General features: G+C 32.3%; 1 protein-coding gene across 1 annotated transcript; it reads right to left on the reverse strand.

Moving 5' to 3' along the window:
• Positions 1 to 15906: 15906 nt before the first annotated feature.
• LOC107924283 (receptor-like cytosolic serine/threonine-protein kinase RBK1) lies at positions 15907 to 18966 on the reverse strand. The gene is made up of 8 exons (XM_016854649.2): positions 18583 to 18966; positions 18027 to 18503; positions 17214 to 17471; positions 16960 to 17114; positions 16803 to 16882; positions 16565 to 16700; positions 16329 to 16478; positions 15907 to 16249 (listed from the first exon to the last, which is right to left on the reverse strand). The coding sequence occupies exons 1-8, from the start codon at positions 18593 to 18595 to the stop codon at positions 16091 to 16093; spliced, it is 1428 nt and encodes a 475-aa protein (XP_016710138.1). The 5' UTR covers positions 18596 to 18966; the 3' UTR covers positions 15907 to 16090.
• Positions 18967 to 19902: the final 936 nt, after the last annotated feature.

Here is a 19902-nt window from a genome sequence, read left to right on the forward strand (position 1 = left end):
CCAATTTAGTTGTCTCAATACAAAGGAGATAAAATTTATTCTTTAAGATTTAGTCTTGACAACCCTTAAAGCGGATCACATTAACCTAAGATCAAGTCTAAGAGATCCTTGGATCAACTTTTCATCACTCATCTTCAATATCAAGTTCAATGACCTTGAAGCATCTAAATTGATTCAAAATAAAGTCCCAAATACATTTAAATCCAAATCTAATCAAATTCTCAAGTAATCAACTCTACAAACCCATTTTCAAGATTAAGTTCAAACACCCTTGAAGTGGATTGCATCTATTCAAGATCAAGCCCACACGACCCTTGGATCGAAGCTTCATTAAAAAAAGAATCAAATGATTTATCTAAAAAGTGTATCTCGAAGTTTAGAAATAAAGTTTTTTTATTTGATTCAAATTTCCAAGTCTTATTTTGACTTAGAATTTGTGTGTACAGTTTGTAACATCGTTTGATTTGTATAATGTTGATACTACAGAGGCAGACAATGATTTTCAACCTCTTTAGGATTATTGTCGCTCATGGCCTAGAATTGCTATGAGCTTAGAAAACCATAGACAATTCACAATATTTCTAACTTTGTTTGGAAAAAAAGGTCTCGATGTAGTTTTCTTGTAGGAAACTAAATGTATTACTTTTGATATGGAAGTTTTTAAAAGATGCTTATAACTTCACTACTATCTTACTATTTATTCTATTTGGTAAAGTTAGTGGGCATTCCTTTTTGGGAAAAATAATCCATTAGTCACCTTCAAACATGATCGTTCCTATTTCAGTCACTTTAAAAAAAATATCAATTTAGTCACTGTTATTAGTTAAATTGCTTAAAATGATAGCTATTTAATTTTCCTTAACGGAAATATGGTCGACCATGGCAAGTAATCATTTTTTCCCATGTATTTAAAGGATTTTAATTTTTGAAAAAGCCAAAATGGCATGATTAGAGGACGTTAGATGGAAACAACAAAGGGTTAAAGAGAAAACAATAAAATCCAAAAAAAAAAATTAAACCCCTAAATAGTCTAAACGAAAAGGAACTGATTTTTGAAATAATTTGATTCAGAAGGAAAAAAACCCTAAGTCTCTTGATTTGGGAAAATAGAGAGAAATTTTCTTGTGAAAATATTACTTTGTTTGATTTTGAGGGAATTAGATGGATCAAAATCAAGAGGTAATCACTACATTTGTTTGAATGGAGCATAATGGATAGGAGAGTGCTGCGTTTGGAGGGGCAACCATTTGTGAAATACATTTTTTTTAGTTTCAAAGTTTTATTACAACTTATTGCTTAGATTTTGTAAAGTTTATGTTGGGTTTAGTAGTTACTAATTATTTTTGATATTAGGATTTATATTTTTTTGGTTAGATTATGGTGAGAAGTTCATGATTTCGTGTATTCAGTGTTTTATTGAATACATTAAAGTGTATATTGCTTGTTTTAGCAATATTATATGATAAGAATATGATAATTTGTTTGATAATGGTTATTGGTGCACTACCTTAATTAACAGTGTGTAATTTTGACTTTTTTCTTGGACAATTGCTGTGAAATGTTGGCTGTTATTTTTTTATTAAATTAGTAGTCATTAAGAATAGGTAACAATAAAAAATATATGGGTTATGCTACCACTTGTGTAGGAATTATTAAATAATGGTTTTTGATAGTAAAATATTCATGTTGTAATACTCCACACTCGACTCGATCGCCGGGTCTGAGTTATAGGATGTCACATCCGTTGCCGGAATAACTACGATCAATCAAATACATAATACAATCATTTAAACATGCAAATAGTGCAATACATTATCATAATATGATACATACTCATTTTCGAGTCTTATACAAGCTTATGAAAGCTCTTTTACTATCCTTAGGTCTAATTAGGACCAAATTGTAAAGTTTACAAGATACTGAGTTGACGTTGTGACTTTGGGGATACCTTGTCGTGACACAACTCACTGATTAGGTCGCTCATGACGTTAAAGGGGGTCAACATTGTGATGTGACTATCTGTTTCAAAAAGTCCAATTTGGTACCTAATCAATTTAACTAAGTATACAAGGTAACTCTTCCATTCATCCAATCAAACAAAATGCCACAATCCAATATTCATTCCTAAGTGTTTAATACATCTTATACATATACACTACATCAATTACACTATTTCATTCATTATATATATACACTACATCAATTACACCATTTCATTCAAACGCACAAGTAAATTTCATGATGTTAAGCATTTAACCCTTTTGACATACTTACATATACATACATGTTACAATTCATCTCATGCATTTCAAACTATGCCAATTTCAACTATTCCATTTGCCCTAACCAAAATTTCAATTCTAGCTTCAAAATTAAACATGACCAATATTATGCCAGAAACTGACTTAACCTAGGTATATGACATATGTTTTAAAAAAATGAGGCTATACAAACATTGTTGAGTCTAGGGTTACTGGCTGAATTGTAACACCCCTTACCCATATCCGACGTCGGGACAGGGTACGAGGCATTACCAAACTTGTACTCATACATTCATACAAAAAGTCGGGCTATAAAATTTTTCTTTAAAACAACTTCATTCATACATACACAAATTGTCCCTAATATGGGCCTACGAAACAACCATTGGAAAAGGATCAGGAATAAATCGGGAACTTTTAGAAAAGTTTGGGAAAATTTTCCTAATACAAAGCCACACGCCCGTATGAGACAAGGGACACGCCTGTGTCCTCTAGCCGTGTAACTCTCTGACTATGATGTCAGCACCAATTTAGGATCACACAGCCGCATCACACGCCCGTGTGGCCAGATCGTGTGGTCAATTAAAATTAAATGAATTTTTCATAAAAAGGTGCAGGCTTCACACGACCAGAGTACATGCCCATGTGGGTAGGCCGTGTCCCTTACACAGCCAAGACACACACCCGTTTCTTAGCCCGTGTGTTTACTACTGAGCATACTGACTTGCAAAAATAGGGTGCAGGGGACACACGGCCATTCCACATGCCTGTGGGACAGACCGTGTGTCACACACGGCCTAGACACGTGCCCGTCTGTCTGCCCGTGTGGATAATTTGAAGGCTATTTTCCAAGCCAATTGCCACCCTTAATCACTCATGCACTTAAGCATATTTCATAGCATGCAACATGACATATTTAGACACTCAATATTCAACACTATAGCACTTTCACATATTTATAATATCATCCTATTGCACATTCCCTTAATCACACCATTTGGGAGCATTTTATACAAACTTCATGCAAATCAACTTAATTATCAAAATTTCAAGTTGCACATTTATAACTATTGTCATCTTAGGTTATTAAACCATTCTTTATCTCTTACTATTTAATCCATACATCTTCATACACCCACCAAGCAATCATATTCACATCATCAAGACAATATCTCATCATATATCCAGCACACAACCACATAGAACATCATCAAGGCATCAACACATGCATGCATGAACAATTAGATATTACAACCTAAAAATCAATCATGAGCCATATGACATGGCTATTACAAAATGAATCATCAACATCATAGGCCTTCAGAATTTGGCCAAATAGTATGACACATACCATAAAATGACCAAGTCCCCTATACATGACATACTCAAAATAACAAATTCATTATACCCAATGTTCTTTTGATAGTGTGATCGAATGCTCTGGCAACTTCCGATCCCTGAGCTTGCTTGGCGGAACTACAAAGGATGGAAAAGAGAGGAGAGTAAGCATTTAAGCTTAGTAAGTCCACATGCAAATAATATGCAATATTAGTAAACCATAATCATGTAAGACATAATAGCATAACCACTAAGATTATTCATTATTCAAGCATTCTAGCTCATTTATCAAGTATTCATATATTATATGAATATACTTTCTCATCACATATCATCCTTTAACAAGGCATCACTCATGAGTATAACGTACGTACCTGTACATATCCGTAGCATATCAAATAACTTTACGTTCATTACTATGCCCATCTTGGGACTTTCATCGCATTATTTATTATACTACCCGTTGAATACTCGGAATATTATTAGATACACGAAAACTTGCACATGAGTGCCACATAAACATACGTAGCCGAAGCTACCTCATATCATGCAATGCTCACAATGGAGCTACTCACGGGCTTTCTTGTATAAGCTATCATCAAGGTGTAACTACACGAGCTGCTCACAAAAGCTGTCAAGTATCCGACCACTCAAAGATTACCTAGCGACCGATAGGAAACACAAGACCATTGCCCGAAATTCAATCACATGTATCACATCCATTATGAACTCGGACCACTCAGTGAGCTCGGATGCCATATATATCACGAACTTGGACCACTCAACGAGTTCGGAATTCTTAATTCCTAGTGACATGCCACTTGTATCCTAAACTATTCTTATGGTTCAAATGAGGTTTTTCTCACTTGCACATTGCGCCTCTATTACACTTGCTCGTGGCATCGTGGATAGTGACCATAATATCATTCATGCTTATAATAGTACCATTAGACATAACATACATAATTAGCAATAAAATAATAATCACATAATGTTAACACAACATAATATACCACATTGTCACATTATTTACACATGTACTTACCTCGGTACAAAAATGATGGTAATCGAGCCTAATTGTCGTATACTTTATTCTTCCCTCGATCAAGACCCAGTTTGTAACACTCCTTACTTGTGTCAAGGGCACACAAGCGTGTCCTTGTGTCCACACGGGCGTGTGACCCTGTTTTAAGAAAAATTTTCTAAAGTTCACGGTTTAGTCTCGAACTGCCCCCGACATATGTTTTGGGCCTCGTAGGCCCATATAAGGAACGATATGCTTGTTCTTGAATAAATTTTAAATTTGAACAAAATTTTATGGCCCGTTTTTACATAGTAGTGTACGTTCAAGTCCGGTAACTCCTCGTATCCTGTACTGGCATTGGACACAGGTAAGGGGTGTTACACGGTTCACATTTTTCTTTATCTATAATGCCAAATTTAACTTGTTTATTAATCACAGTATGCTAATCGATCCATAATTCATGCTCTGGTGATATTACCTTTTTACCCCTATCTTTTCATTTATTTATAATTTAGTCCCTAGGCTCGTAAAATGAAATGCATGCATTTTCTTGGTTACCCAAGCTAGCCAAACCTTTACTCTGCTTATGTCAGGCCATATTTTCCTTTATTTCACATTATTACTACTCACTTATACACTTTTACAAACAAGTCCCCTTTTTAGGTGTTTTCACTAAAAAACATCTAGTAAAAGATGTTTACCATGCATCAGACATTCATATTCCTCCATTAATCAACAAAATACATGCATGTTACACATGGGTCAAATTTCATACATGAACCCTAGCTCAAAATATAGCTAGAAATGGATAGATCATGCTTCAAGGACTTCAAAAATACAAAGAACATTAAAAACGGGGCTAGGGAGCACATACAATCAAGCTTGGAAATGTTGAACAAAACCCTAGCTATGGCTATTGAGAAATTCGGCTAGCACTTGGAGAAGATGGACACATTTTTTCTTTGATTTTCCCTATTTATTCTTTTAATTACCAAATGACCAAAATGCTCTTAAGGTTTTTCTTTCAAAATTTTCCTATGCATGTTCATTTTTGTCCAAAATTATAGAAATTTGTCAAATTGCTAATTAGGACCCTCTAATTCATAATCTAAAGCAATTTCATGCTTAAAGCTTCTACAATGCAAGTTTTGCATGTTATTCAATTTGGTCTCTAAAGTTCAATTAGACATTTTATGCATAGAATTTCTTCATTAAACTTTCACATAAGCATGCATTCATATCATAGACCTTATAAGAATCATATAATAATTATTTTTATCTCAGATTTTTGGTTTCAAAACCACTGTTTTGACTAGGCCCTAATCCAGGATGTTACATGGATGCTGGAATCACTTATCTTAACCTTGAGATATACCTGTACTTGCGCACGGAATAAACAAACCATACGTTGAATGAGAATGCTCAGTGGTACTTTCATGATTCAATAGCAAATGCACACAATCAAATTCAAATCTAATGTTTAACTCATTCACAATACCATTTATACTTATAGTTTCCCTTTACATATGATACAAATACATATATAGCAACTTGCATACCAATTCACTAATTTTTGCACATGACTTACCATACTGTTTCCCATTTATTTCCTCTCCAAATTATTCAATTCGTACCTTCATCTATTAGCATATACCAATTTCACATAATTCATTCCTATATCAAATTCTATTATCAATCCATAAGTTCATACCAATTTCACATAATTCATTTTAATTTTAAATTCTATTATCAATCATAAACTCATACTAAATTCACGTATTTCATTTCAATTTCATACTCCATTATCATTTTATAAGATTACACTAGTTCCACTTAATTCACTTTAATGTTATATCACATTATTTTATCAAATCCATTTAATTACATTTTAAAGTTCCACTTTCCAATTATAACATTTCACTCGATGGAACCCTAGTAAAACAGATTTGGATACACAAGTAAATTACACTAGGTGCTTGCTCGAGCTAAAATTACATCAAGTAACTTATCTGAGCTAAACCTACATCATATAATGTCCGATGATCTGCAACAAATGTTGGATTTCGTTATAACCTGTAATAATCACCATACAAGTGCACATATGCCCTTATTGGCATGCCAATCGTATCTTAACCTTTTACTAAGGTCACACGGGTATCAATTATACATATTTTCATTTCTATCCTTGTAATCGGTTGCTTCGCATTTTTACATCCTAAATCATTCACATTCACATATTCACATTTTTACATCCTAAATCATTCACATTCACATATTCATACTGTAATAGCCCGGTTTAGACCCTAGTCAGAATAATGGTTTCGGGACCAAAAATCTAAATTAGAAAAATACTTTAATATTATTTTGTTTATAATATGCGAATTGATATCCGTGAAAGCTTCGTATGAAAATTTAATTATTTGTGTACCGATTTGATAAAAAGGACTTAATCGCGTAAATTGTAAAAGTGGCATTTTATTTTATGAAGGTATCTATTTGCCATTGCTTACTAAAGCAAAGGTCCTTATGTTGTTATTAACCCATTGATAATGGTAAAGGACAATAATGGGTATTATATCATGAAGTTTTGGTTGTTTTAATTAAGGTTAAAGTTGTAATTTGGTATTTAAGTTATAACTGAATAAAACAAACATGAAAATAAAGGCCATTATCACCATTCATAGCCAAAAATAGAAGAAAATAATAGGTTTTGGAGGCTTTGAACATTCGGCACTTACAAGGCTTAATTGGTATGTGATTTTTGCTCGGTTTTTGATAATTTCTACGTTTTTGTGATCGTTGCTCTGTATACTATCATGCCTATGTATGAATTCTGGAAATTGTTGATGAGTTTGAGTTGAGCTATTGTTGATAATGTGAGTTTTATGAATTTTGATGTTAGTAAATGGAAGATATGTGTTAGATTACTATGTTTTGTATTGGGATTTTTGATGAATTTGAGTATTTTGGACTAAATTATGAAAATGATAAATTGAGGGACTAAAATGTAAAATAAATGATAAATATGGGCTGATAGAGACCATAGGAAAATTCAGCTAAGGCATGGTTTTGATGAATTTTATATATTTGGTGTTCTATGTAATAAGGTCTAAAATGTCAAAATGTGTAATTTTAGGGGCTAAAGTGCAAAAATGCCCAAAGATGTGTTTGTGTATTAAATTTAATGTGTTGGTGATTAAAAGGGTTAATTTTGAATACGTATAGATAAAGAAAAGATGAATTCGGACTTAGATCGAGGAAAATCAAAGATTATCGAGTAAACGATTTGAATTGTCAATTTTGAGTACGAGGTAAGTTCGTACGTGATAAATGATGTTATAGTTATGTTTTAATACTTTGATAATGCATAAATTGTATAGATATTTGATTACGGTTTGAGTATGATGATAATCGACTATGTTCGGCACTAAGTGTGCGGTTCGAAATAGCTTTGGCTACAAATGGCACTAAGTGTGCGAGTTGGGATAGCTTCGGCTATATGAGACACCAAGTTTGCGATACTGAGATAGCCTTGGTTTATTGAAATGGCATTAAGTGTGCGAGATTGTTGCGGTTTCGGAAAAACAGTGATGCACTAAGTGTACAAATTCTTAAAGTATGGAAAAACTTCTGAATGAATTAATGTATTTAAACGAGAGGTAAGAATGAAATGAATAAATAACGAAAAGTTCAGGTATGCTCGATACATATGTGGTAGATGATATTATGTGTATGAAGCTTGATGAATTCATATGAACATATTGAATGAGATAGAATAGAATTGATGGATGAATTGTGAATTACTAAGTGTTTATTAGTTGATGTTTTTAATATATTATTAAACTGTTGATTATTTATGGTACAAACTTACTAAGCTTTAAAGCTTACTGTGTGAAATGTTCTTTATTTTACAGTGTTATAAAGCTAGCTCGGATCTGGGGATCGTCAGTGACATCAATCACACTATCAGACATCTATTGTGGTACCATTTTGAGAGTTGTATATATGGTATATGACATGTATAGGCTAGTATCATTTTGCTATGTTTTCTGTTGTGATTAGTCATGAGACTTGGCTTGTAAATATTAGTATGTATTGCCTCTTAAGTTGGCCTAAATGATGTGTTTGATAGGTAAGTCATATGGTGTATATAATGTTCATGTGATGGTTTGAATATGGAATGTTGAATTGGCAAGTTTTGTGGTATGAAGTATGTGATAAAATGATGAGTTTATGTATTGGAAACTTATGTAAGTTGTGATGATTTTATGTACACTAATTTGGTATGTTTTGGATGTGAAATTGAGTATTGAATTGGATGGTATTTTAATGGCATGTAATATATACAAAATGGTTGAATTGGTTGCCTATAAATATATACAAATAATGCTAAATGTTGTGGTTTTGGAATGCTTGACATAGGTGGGAAATGTGGCTTAAACCAAGCCCAATTTCACTCCACACGGATGAGCATACAGACGTGTTTCTCAATCGTGTGTCTGTTATAACTTAGTTATGCAAGTCAGTCTTGAGCAAGGCCTAGACACACAGGCGTGTCTGTTCGCTATGTGAGGCATACAACCTTGGCACATGGGCGTGTATGGCCATTTCAAAGGGTACATGGGCTAGACACACGAACCTGTGGTTGGTCGTGTGACCCAAGTCAGTTTCGACCACGGCCAAGGCACATGAACGTGTCTTGTGGCCGTGTCGTTAAGTCAATATGTATGCCCTGTTTTGCCCTGTTTTTCCCTATTTTGCCATGGTTTAGACACACGGGCGTGTCTAAAGCCATGTGAGGTACACAGCCTATTCACATGGGCGTGTGACCTTTGAAACTTTGAAAATTTTGTTAAGTTTTTGAGAAAATTTGTATGTGCTCGGTTTAGTCCTGACCCCTTTCTAAAGCATGTTTAAGGTCTCATTAACCTATGTAAGGGAATTTATAATAATGTGTGACGATGATGCTATGATGATTGAGAAATGAGTGCAAGATGTTTAGATTTGTCCGGTAATGCCTTTAACCCTAGCCCGGCGACGGATACGGGTTAGGGGTGTTACACATACTCTGTAATTATTTACATTTTCCTATCACACTCTGTACACTATACTATCACATAACGATCACTTATTTCGTTTCATTTAAATTCAATTCAATTCAATTCAATCCAATTCATATATATATATCATTACATTCAATTCCACAATTTCATCCCAATTTATCACTAACACACAAATAACTCATACCATATAACATTTTTCAATTCATTATCATATTACACATCATTTTCCACAAAAATCATATGTACATTTCATTTTGTTCACTTTAGTCTATTTTTACGATATTCAATAACAATATTAGCAAATCAAATCATACAACAATTATATACTCACCTTGATGTTCAATCATGCAATTAACATGGATACACAAGCAAATATATCTATCTCGAATCATAATAGTACAAATCGAAATCTCACATCACTCATCGATGACTCTCTTTTCCTTTCCCTCTCAACAATTCAACGTCATCTTTAGCTACGTAAAATCATAAAATAGATAAACAATATCAATTCTCATCCAATTCATATCCAAACATAAAGTCTAGCATATTTTGTATTTTATTCAATTTATTTTTTAAACTCGGGACAAACATAACTCTCGATTCCTACCTTCAAATTAAAATCTAATTTCTCATATTCTCATTATGGACCTTATATTTTCTATTTTTAACATAATTTCATGACATGTTTTACATTTATTTGATTTGGTCCCTATTGTGGCAATGTTAACAAACAAGCTAAATTAACTTTACAATCTAGTCCTTTTTATAATCTAAGCTTAAAGTCTATCCATTTCAAGCCTATTTTATCAATTAATCAACAATGGCAACTTTCTAAAATTTTAATAGTTTATCAAATTGGTACATGGGCTAGCTAAATCAAGCTCTCATGGTCATAAATCTACAAAAATAAAAGAAAAATGGCTTAGGGAGTTACTTGAAATTGATGGCAAAATGTTTGAAAAACCTAAAGTTTTCTTATTTGTTTTTCTTTTCCTTCGACGACTCGTGGAAGAACATTATGATAGTTCCTCTTTCTTTCCACTTTAGATGTTATTTAAACTATAATTAATCTTAATTAACAAATTTAATTATGTTCTATTTACTTAATTATTAATTTCTTAAGCTTAATGACATCCATCATTACAATCCACTAACACCTATTTAAAATTGGTTTATTAACCATTTTAGTCCTTTGGATAATTGTTATCTAAGTTCCTAAGCCTTTTTCTAATTAAAAATCTATAGCAATTGGACTTTTACAATTTAGTCTCTGAGCCTTAGTTAACTACTTTTTAGGCTAAAGTACTTAATCAAATTTCAATATATATTTTTGCTAACTTTGTAAACATTTCTATTTAAGGTTTAGGGCTATGAACTCGATTTACAAAAATGAGGTTCCAAATTCGTATTTTTTGACACACTGAAAGTCAGATTGTTTCAATTCGTCCCTTTAAGAAATTTTGTCCTTGTTGAAAAAATTTTGTTCAAAAATGGTTTTCTTGCATAGTGGAAAATTAAAAATTTGAAAACCTAGCCAATTTGTGATATTTATAGAAATAAACTCTTTCCGAAATCGCACCTATGTTTTCGACTAGACGGATCCTTATCGTTTTCAGCTTTCAACTACACGACCTTCTTTTATATTCTCGTAGCATGAATTGTTTCAAGTGTGGGCTCGGACGAATTCAAATCAAACACAGAACCATAAATTATTTACTTTACTTTCAACGGGAAATAAAAATCCTTTCTTTAATAAAAACTGGTAGAATTTTTATTTCGAAAAGTATAATTTATACTTAAAAATAGAATTTATACTTAGAACATAAATTCTTACTGTTTTCAGGCAGAATAACTGTAATGACCCGATATTTAGGGGTGTCGAAAAATGTATGTTTGAGACTCTTTTTTAGTAAATCGAACCCGTAAATATTTTTATTAAATATTTACGAGGTTAGCTTAGTAGCTAATTAATTTTTGGAATAGCGAATTTTGTGAAATAGGAGTTATTAAGGTACAGGGACTAAACCGCGTAAAGGTTAAAAGTTGAATTATAAATTGAAATAAACTAAAGGGGTTAAAGTAGTAATTGTGCACTTAATTATTGTTTGCGTATAGGTGGCCGACCATGGGCTAAGTAACATGCATGTATATATATTATATGTTATAATATAAAGTTAATAATAATATTTATAATAAAAGAAAAAAGAAAGAATGATAGTGGATGTATGCAAATTAAACAAAGACAAGAAAAGCAAAAAAGAAAGAAAGAAAGAAAAAGAGAAGAAGCGCACGACCTAAGGGGGTTTGAAGTTCAAATCCAAATTGCTAACATTGAATCAAAATCCTCAAGTAAAAAGGGGAAGGATAAAATCGATGTCAAATAGTTCAGAAATCACGGTTTGTGTTTCTATAATCTGAATTAAATAGTAGATTATTGCATATATAATTGTTTGCATATGGTAAGCATTTGAGGTGAGTACTTTGATACTTTGGGATTGAATTAAATTCATAATTGAAATGAAATGGATTGATTTTGTATATTATGAAATATATTGATTATGAATATATGCGTATTGAGAAAAATGTGATTATTATCAAATTGAATATATGTTTATATGTGATGATATACATTCATGAAATTGAGACACTGGTTGTATTGAAAAGTGAAATGAATCCCTATTAATTGTATCGAGCTGAGTTGAATATAGATGGCATGCCATAAGATAGAAAGAGTTCAGGGATTACTTCGACCTCGAGTCGATGAGGCACTGGGTGCCAATTTTCTTTGGTTTAATCGATGAGACATTAGGTGTTAATTTATATAGCGCTGGGCGTAGTTATTACTTTAGATTTATCCGATGAGGCACTGGGTGCCAAATTGGTGTATTGGTTGGATTCGTGTATCCGTCCGAGTCCGTGTCGTGTTAATAGGGAAAAGTAAAATAATAATTTATGTGATTGATATTGAAATGGAAAAGATGAGAAATGAATATGAGATGAGAAAATATTGAAATGACAAATATGAGAAATAATTATGAGATGAGAAATTAAATATGAAATGATGAATTGAGATGTGAAACTTGAATGAATTCAAGTATTAATCAAAGATATGATTCATGCTATTGCATGAGATGATGTATTCAAATGTTAAATGAAATGCCATTGATATATACTTATATATTTGAACATGTGAAAATCTTAGTAGATGTGAATAAGGAATGAGTAAAAATTATACTATTGAATTGAAACACATGAACATAGCTTACTTGTTACATTTTGCATTTTAAATACTTTTATTAAGTTTATGTTATTCGGATTATAGAAATACTACTGAGTTTTACTCAGCGCGCGGTTTTGTTTTCCGTGCGCAGGTTAGGTACTGTTCGAATTATTGCTGACTCAGCATCAAATCACAAATCCCAAGTTCAAGTGTGGTGATATTTGATTTTGAAATGGCATGTACCTAGGAAGTCTTTTGTTGATATTGTATATAAGTGTGGTTATCTTAGTTGCTAGTGAAATGATGCTTAAATGTGTTTATGGTTGTGGTTGAGGCTATGTTGGTATGTTAGCCTAGTTTATATTTGGTATGTGTTAGATTAAAGTTTGGTAGCTTAAATAGCTAAGTGATAGTCCAATTATGGTAAATGTGATATGAATGAAAGTCTTGAAGGTTTGATGTGTTGTTGATGTATTTGAACATATAAAATGTGGTACCAATGAGGGTACATTGGTTAGACATAGTAGCTGATGAATTTGGTGTATTTTGGACATGTTTAATCGTGTTTTGAATAGGTTAAACGTTTGGTAATTGAGTTGCTTAGTGCCCAAGTAAATAGGAAATGATAAGCTTGAGTTTTAAGGTACTTTTGGGTGCACACGGCCTGGCCACACGAGTGTGTGACTCCTAAAATCAAAATTTTTATAATTATTTCCTAAACTTCTACAATTGTTTCAAATTAGTCCTTGCCTATTTTTGAACTACTTTTAGGGTCCCATAGACTCGAAATAGGGGCTATAAGAGTAATTTTTATTTTGTATTGGGGTGGATCAACAAACCTAAATTAAATGCATTCCACTAACATCATTAAAGATAAATTAAAAAGATAATCATAGACAGAGTATGGACTAATACTTTGATGCTAATAATTGGAATAGTCTTGTATGTATCCGAATTCTGACATTCTAGAAGGGATAAATAGTGATAAGAGTGTAGACAGTGTAAGACCAAGTTAAAAAATGCATAGCATAATTTATTATTCAAATGTATAAGAATCTAGCATGAAAGTATTAGATTGTTGTGACCTGCCATTGCATATTATAATGTTATTAGTTAGTTTATATGTTATTATATTATATGTTATTCGTTAATAATACTCGTGACCCTAATTTGACGACAGATAAGGGTTAGGGGTGTTACAATAACAATATCTCAAAAGTTGTTTATTTAGCCCTATTAGTGTCATCTATTTATAGGGAGAAGAAGTGAAACCCTTGTTGAATCAGCAAAGTCTATCTCAATAGAAAAACAAAATCCCAGTTCAACTAGGAAAGAGGGGGTGACAACCCTACTTAAATATACTAGGGTTTTCCGTCCCATGAATTAACATGAGGGGCTTTTGGGCCTCTCCCGTCTTGGGTCCAATTATAAGTGTTTCTTGGACTTTTAACTCAACACTTTATAATTCAATCCAACCCAATACATGTTTTTCTATTTTTCAAAGTAAATATCATGAACTAATTTAAATAAATAAACTAATTTCCCAATTAAATAATTTTTTTCAACTTGATTCTAATTCCTTTTAAAATACTGGCAACTTTACCGTAAAAGAATCTATGAGAAAATATATTTCATATTTCCACATTCAATGGATTCACAATGACCAATTAATTTTATTTTATTTTCGAACTTCAATTAATTAATTAATAATTAAAAAAACTATAAATTAATTTTCCAGGTCATTTCTATTTAATGAGAAAATGACATTCATTTCTAAATATTTTCTATTTCTCCAACTTTACAAATTCTATTCATTTTTATCCATTTTTGTTCATTTGATTCAACATGTAATTCATTTCCAGTTTTAATAAACTAGTGGAGGGACCGATTAAACATTTATAATTAGGGCTCAAATAATTTATAATTAAGTTTCAGATTTTCGCTTATTAAGTGTAAACTCATTTAATCACGAAGTCATTTCACTATAGTATTGAGATTGAGCTCTCTCTAATGATATAGTATTATAAAAATAATTCGATCAGTTCTCGTCCAATGACCTTTATAAAAATCTAAATTTATTTTGACCATTAAATTTCTTTTAAATTATTTTTTCTATTTCTAGATCATTCCCACTTCTTTGATTTTGATTAAATGATAATTTATAATTAAAATTTTAAAAATAAAAAAAAATCATTTTTATATTTTTATTTTTAAATATTAAGTCCTATTTTAAATATTTTATTGTACTCAATTCAAAATATAATAATACCCATAATGTTTTTTTATAGTACTCATAATGTCATTTTACTATATTAAATTTTTAATAATTATTTTATTTTAAAGCATTTCAATTATATTCTTTTAGTTCTTAATTTTATTTTATGCATAGACATATATTAAATAAATAAAATTAACCCCACCAACAAACTAGTTATATTATGTCAAAAAAAGTTATATTATAAAATTAAAAAAAATAATGAAATGGAGTTTAAAAAAAAAATCAGTGCCAATTGCAAACTGATTTGACTAGTAGTAATCACAAATAAATAAGGTTAGCACTTAGCAGTTGCAGAGTGCTGAAATTTACATCTGAATTCTGTGAAAATCACAAATATGAAACTATTTGACTAGTAATAATCCCAAATAAGGTTAGCACTTAATTTGCTGAGTGTTCAAATTTACATATGAATTCTATGAAAATCACAAATATGAAAATAAATCAGTGCCAATTGCAAAGTGATTTGACTAGTAATAATCACAAATAAGGTTAGCACTTAATTTACTGAGTGTTCAAATTTACATATGAATTCTATGAAAATCACAAATATAAAAAGAAATCAGTGCCAATTGCAAACTGATTTGACTAATAGTAATCACAAATAAGGTCAGCACTTAGCAGTTGGTGAATGTTTAAATTTACATACGAATTCTCTGAAAAGCATGAAGAAAAAAAAAAGACAACTATTGACAGGTTTCTTTTTCTAATATTTCAGTACAATATTGACCCAAATGACATCTGATTTCTAATTGTTCCTTAGAGTTGTGGACATTGAAGCTCCCAATCATCTTCAGAGTGTGTGAATGGCAAAAGAAAATCGATGAAAGGTAGCCCAAAATATTTACACCTATGAAATTTCATTTCATTGATATGTACCAATTTTCACAAATAAACCAACTAAAGCCATTACTCCAAAACCAGCTGCATATGACGGTTCAAGTCATTTAGATAGCTGCTTCGACTATAATCTTGCAAGTCACAACCGTCTACTATCACTGCTTTCCCTCCACAACTCTTCTGCTGACTCTCTACTGCACCATCTTCGTTTTTAAGCAACTCCACCACCTGGAAAAATCATCACCAATTCCCCAAATTTACCAATGGGACTGAGTGGAAATGGCGGATTTGTTTTTCATTGACTTACCCTTGTCATGCTTGGACGTAGGTTGGCTAAATGGTTTATGCACATGGAAGCTGTTAACATTGCACGTTTCACTTGTGTTTGATCGTAATCGTCTTCCAGTCGAGGATCTACCAGTTCCTTTACTTTATTTGATTCCAGAAGTGGCTTTCCCTGTATCAAAAAACATGGAAACCAACTTCATATCTTCGAATTATACATAATATAATGTTGATTTGCTTTTGGGGTAGAAGATGTACCCAAATCATGAGGCTTTGTCGGGATAAATCGACTGCGCGACGGCCTGTTAATATCTCCAGTAGTAGGACTCCAAATGCGAATACATCGGTCTTTTCATCAACTATCCCATGCATGAAGTACTCTGGCGCCAAGTACCTGGAGGCATTTTCATACGCATTAGCCCCAATTCGACTTTGTGAAATAACTTCTGAGAATAACAAACGAAGTTAACAAGGCAAAAGAAGCTGCATGCCTAACCCGAATGTTCCTTCGATGGGATGGACAACATGTTGATGCCAATTCTCCGGCAGCCACTTTGCCAAACCAAAATCCGAGATCTGCAATGAGCAGAAGAAATTACCATATCCATGTCAGATATATATTCAGGTAATATAGGTACACGGAGATTACGCACATGAGCTTCATAATCTTCGGTGAGCAGTATGTTGGAGGCTGTGATGTCTCGATGTATAATGCGCCTCGGACAATCGTGGTGGAGATATTTCAATCCCTCTGCTATCCCTGTCGCCACCTTGTACCTTGTCTTCCAATCTAGACACTCATCTGAACCTGCAGCGCATAACATAAATCTTAGCCATCTAGATCCATTTCTTTTTTTTCCCTAGTACAAATGAATCTGACGGTGGAACAGTCATATATTAGAGATACCGAAAAGCACAGAAGCAAGGCTGCCATGAGGAGCAAACTGAAGTACTAAGTGCAAGCCTCCATCAACACTGAATCCGATTAAGTGAGCTGCATTTGGGTGATTAATGTGAGCAATAATCCCAAGTTCTAACAAGAAATCATTGGCTCTATCTTCTTCTTCCTTCTCATTCTTTATTAGCTTCTTCACTGCTACAATTTGACCATCAGTTAAGTGCCCTTTGTATACCTCCGCATTGCCCCCTTTTCCCAGCATATTCTCTACAACATTATTATGAATTGTTAAAATCATACATAATCAAAACTAGAAAAACAAAATCGTCAACTTCATTTCCCTTGATCAAAGGAAAAATCATATCAGAACTTCTCTTTAAATCCCTGAGTTGTTTTCAATTGCAGGCAACTTTGATCCATTTGGCTGCAGATGCATTTCTCTCTAAGATGTGTTAGTTGAATACATAAAGCTTATAATGAAATCAAATTATACACTGGTCCAGAAACATGCTCAACTTAGTTGGTTCATGCAGCTATTCTTAAGAGGTGAAATCGAGCAAATCTTGATTCGAATCGTAACATTTACAGACCCTTCTCTTACCCCAGTCTGCCAAATTAATGTTCCCTAATAGCGCAAAGGTCCTTCAGCTGGAAAATTTATAGTCCCAATGTTCAACCAGGAAAGCAGTAAGTGCAACATTAAAATATTGGACAAATTTTGTTACTCGAAGACAAGTGAAGCCGATATCATTAATATCATATGCTAAACTACCATCAAGAATGACAACATTAAAATGTAAATTTGATAATGTTGTTTTTTACCAGGACTGAAATGATCTGTAGCAGCACAAAGGTCGGAGTAAGAAAAAGTCTTCCATGATGGTTTAGGCACCGGTATTCCGTCAATATCAACGACGCCGGCCTCGGAGCTGTAAAATTTGGTCAATTTCCTCCACAAATTCTTCTTAGACATCTCGTAGTTATTTGTGAGCAAAGGAATGATAGAGAAACTCCTGGCTGATTTCTTCTTAATATTATCGATCACATGCTTCCATTGCAAAGCATAAGAATCTCGGTTCCATCTCTGGAAAACTTGCGGCGGCTTTTGAGGATAGTAGGGACAATTGCTGGTGCAGGCACCACCGCTGCTATCGGAATCCAATCCCCGGACGGCGGGAATGTCCGGTTCCCTTATTGATGATGACTCCTCATTTTGTTTTAATGATTCACTTCTCTCCACAACCTCGGATTTTGATTCCTTTTCCGGGTTTATAACCTCTCCGTCCTCTCTTCCGGTTTCTGCATAAACAAACACAAATCACACTTTTATATCCAAATACCAAAAAAAAAAAAAAGCCAAAAAAAACAAAAAAAAAACCTTTGACAGCCATTACTATGGTGATGAATTTAAATGATGAAAGGAATCGAAATTAAAATAGCGATTATAATGTTTAAGATGAGATCGCTATTTCAAAAAAAAAAGAGAAAGAAAAGAGGAAACATTGTATTGGTATTTCTATTTTTTCAATCCAAATTCGTCTCCAACATCCAACTTAGAAAAGTTGGCGGATGATTAAGAAACATGAAAATCAAATCCCCCCCCCCTTTCAAAAGAAAAAAAATCAAAGATATGAGGTACATCACAATCTCGTATTGGTGTTTTGAGGGGGTGTCTTCATGGAAGATTGGTATGCAACCAAAGAACCCCTCAAAACAGTATGGTTTTTGTGTTTTATTTTTGTTTATTGTTAGGAACATCTTTTCCAATCTTTCCTATATTTATTCATTTCTTTTTAAATTTAATTTAAGTCTAAATGCACCATTTCTTTTTCCTTCTGATGAAATCCTGACCCTTGGTTTTTAGCGCTCGAGATTTTTCTCATTTCTGCTGCAACAAACTCTTGGGAAGATGGAGGGGAAAAACTAACGAACCTTCCGACCGTTGGTTATTTGTAAACTTCTTCGAGGGTAATTTGGACAGTCGCCTCATACGGTGGGAGTTTTTTGATTGTTAGTGAAATTAATTTCAAAACACTAAATTATGAACATATGAAAAAAAAAGCTGATCTGTATGCTTGAAAATATGAGTAATTTTAAAAGATAATTTTTAATTTAAATATAAGGATAAATCTTAAAATTATATGTTAACTTTTATTTAATTTGTAATTGTATTTATAAACTTTAATTTAGTGTAATTATACACGTGAAACTCTGAATGTGTCTCGAATATATACTTGAAACTTTAATTTTGATTTAATCATACACATTTAAAGAAATAAATACATAAAATTATTTTTATATTGGATAAATATAATTATTTATATATGCAATATTTAAACATAAAATGATATTATATAAATAATTGTGTTAATAATTAACAAGAATTGGATCAAATCCAAATTTCATGTATACAATTGCACATTAAACCATTGTTCATGTATAATTTTTAGATTTATCCCATTAAATATATATATACATTCAATTTAATTATAAATAAGCAATCTTGTCATTGTTTTAATTTTACATTTTTTTTCATTTATAATTTCACTTTGATTGATTTATAGATTCAAATCACATTATTTTTTAAAATTTATATTGGGGTACTTTACTCCAATAGTCACTCAACTTTGGGTAGCTAACAAAACAGTTGCCTAGGTTTCATTTTAGTCACTCAACTTTTGAAAAATAACAAAACAGT

This window comes from Gossypium hirsutum, chromosome A12, assembly GCF_007990345.1.
Source record: "Gossypium hirsutum isolate 1008001.06 chromosome A12, Gossypium_hirsutum_v2.1, whole genome shotgun sequence".
In the NCBI taxonomy this organism is placed as follows: Eukaryota; Viridiplantae; Streptophyta; class Magnoliopsida; order Malvales; family Malvaceae; genus Gossypium; species Gossypium hirsutum.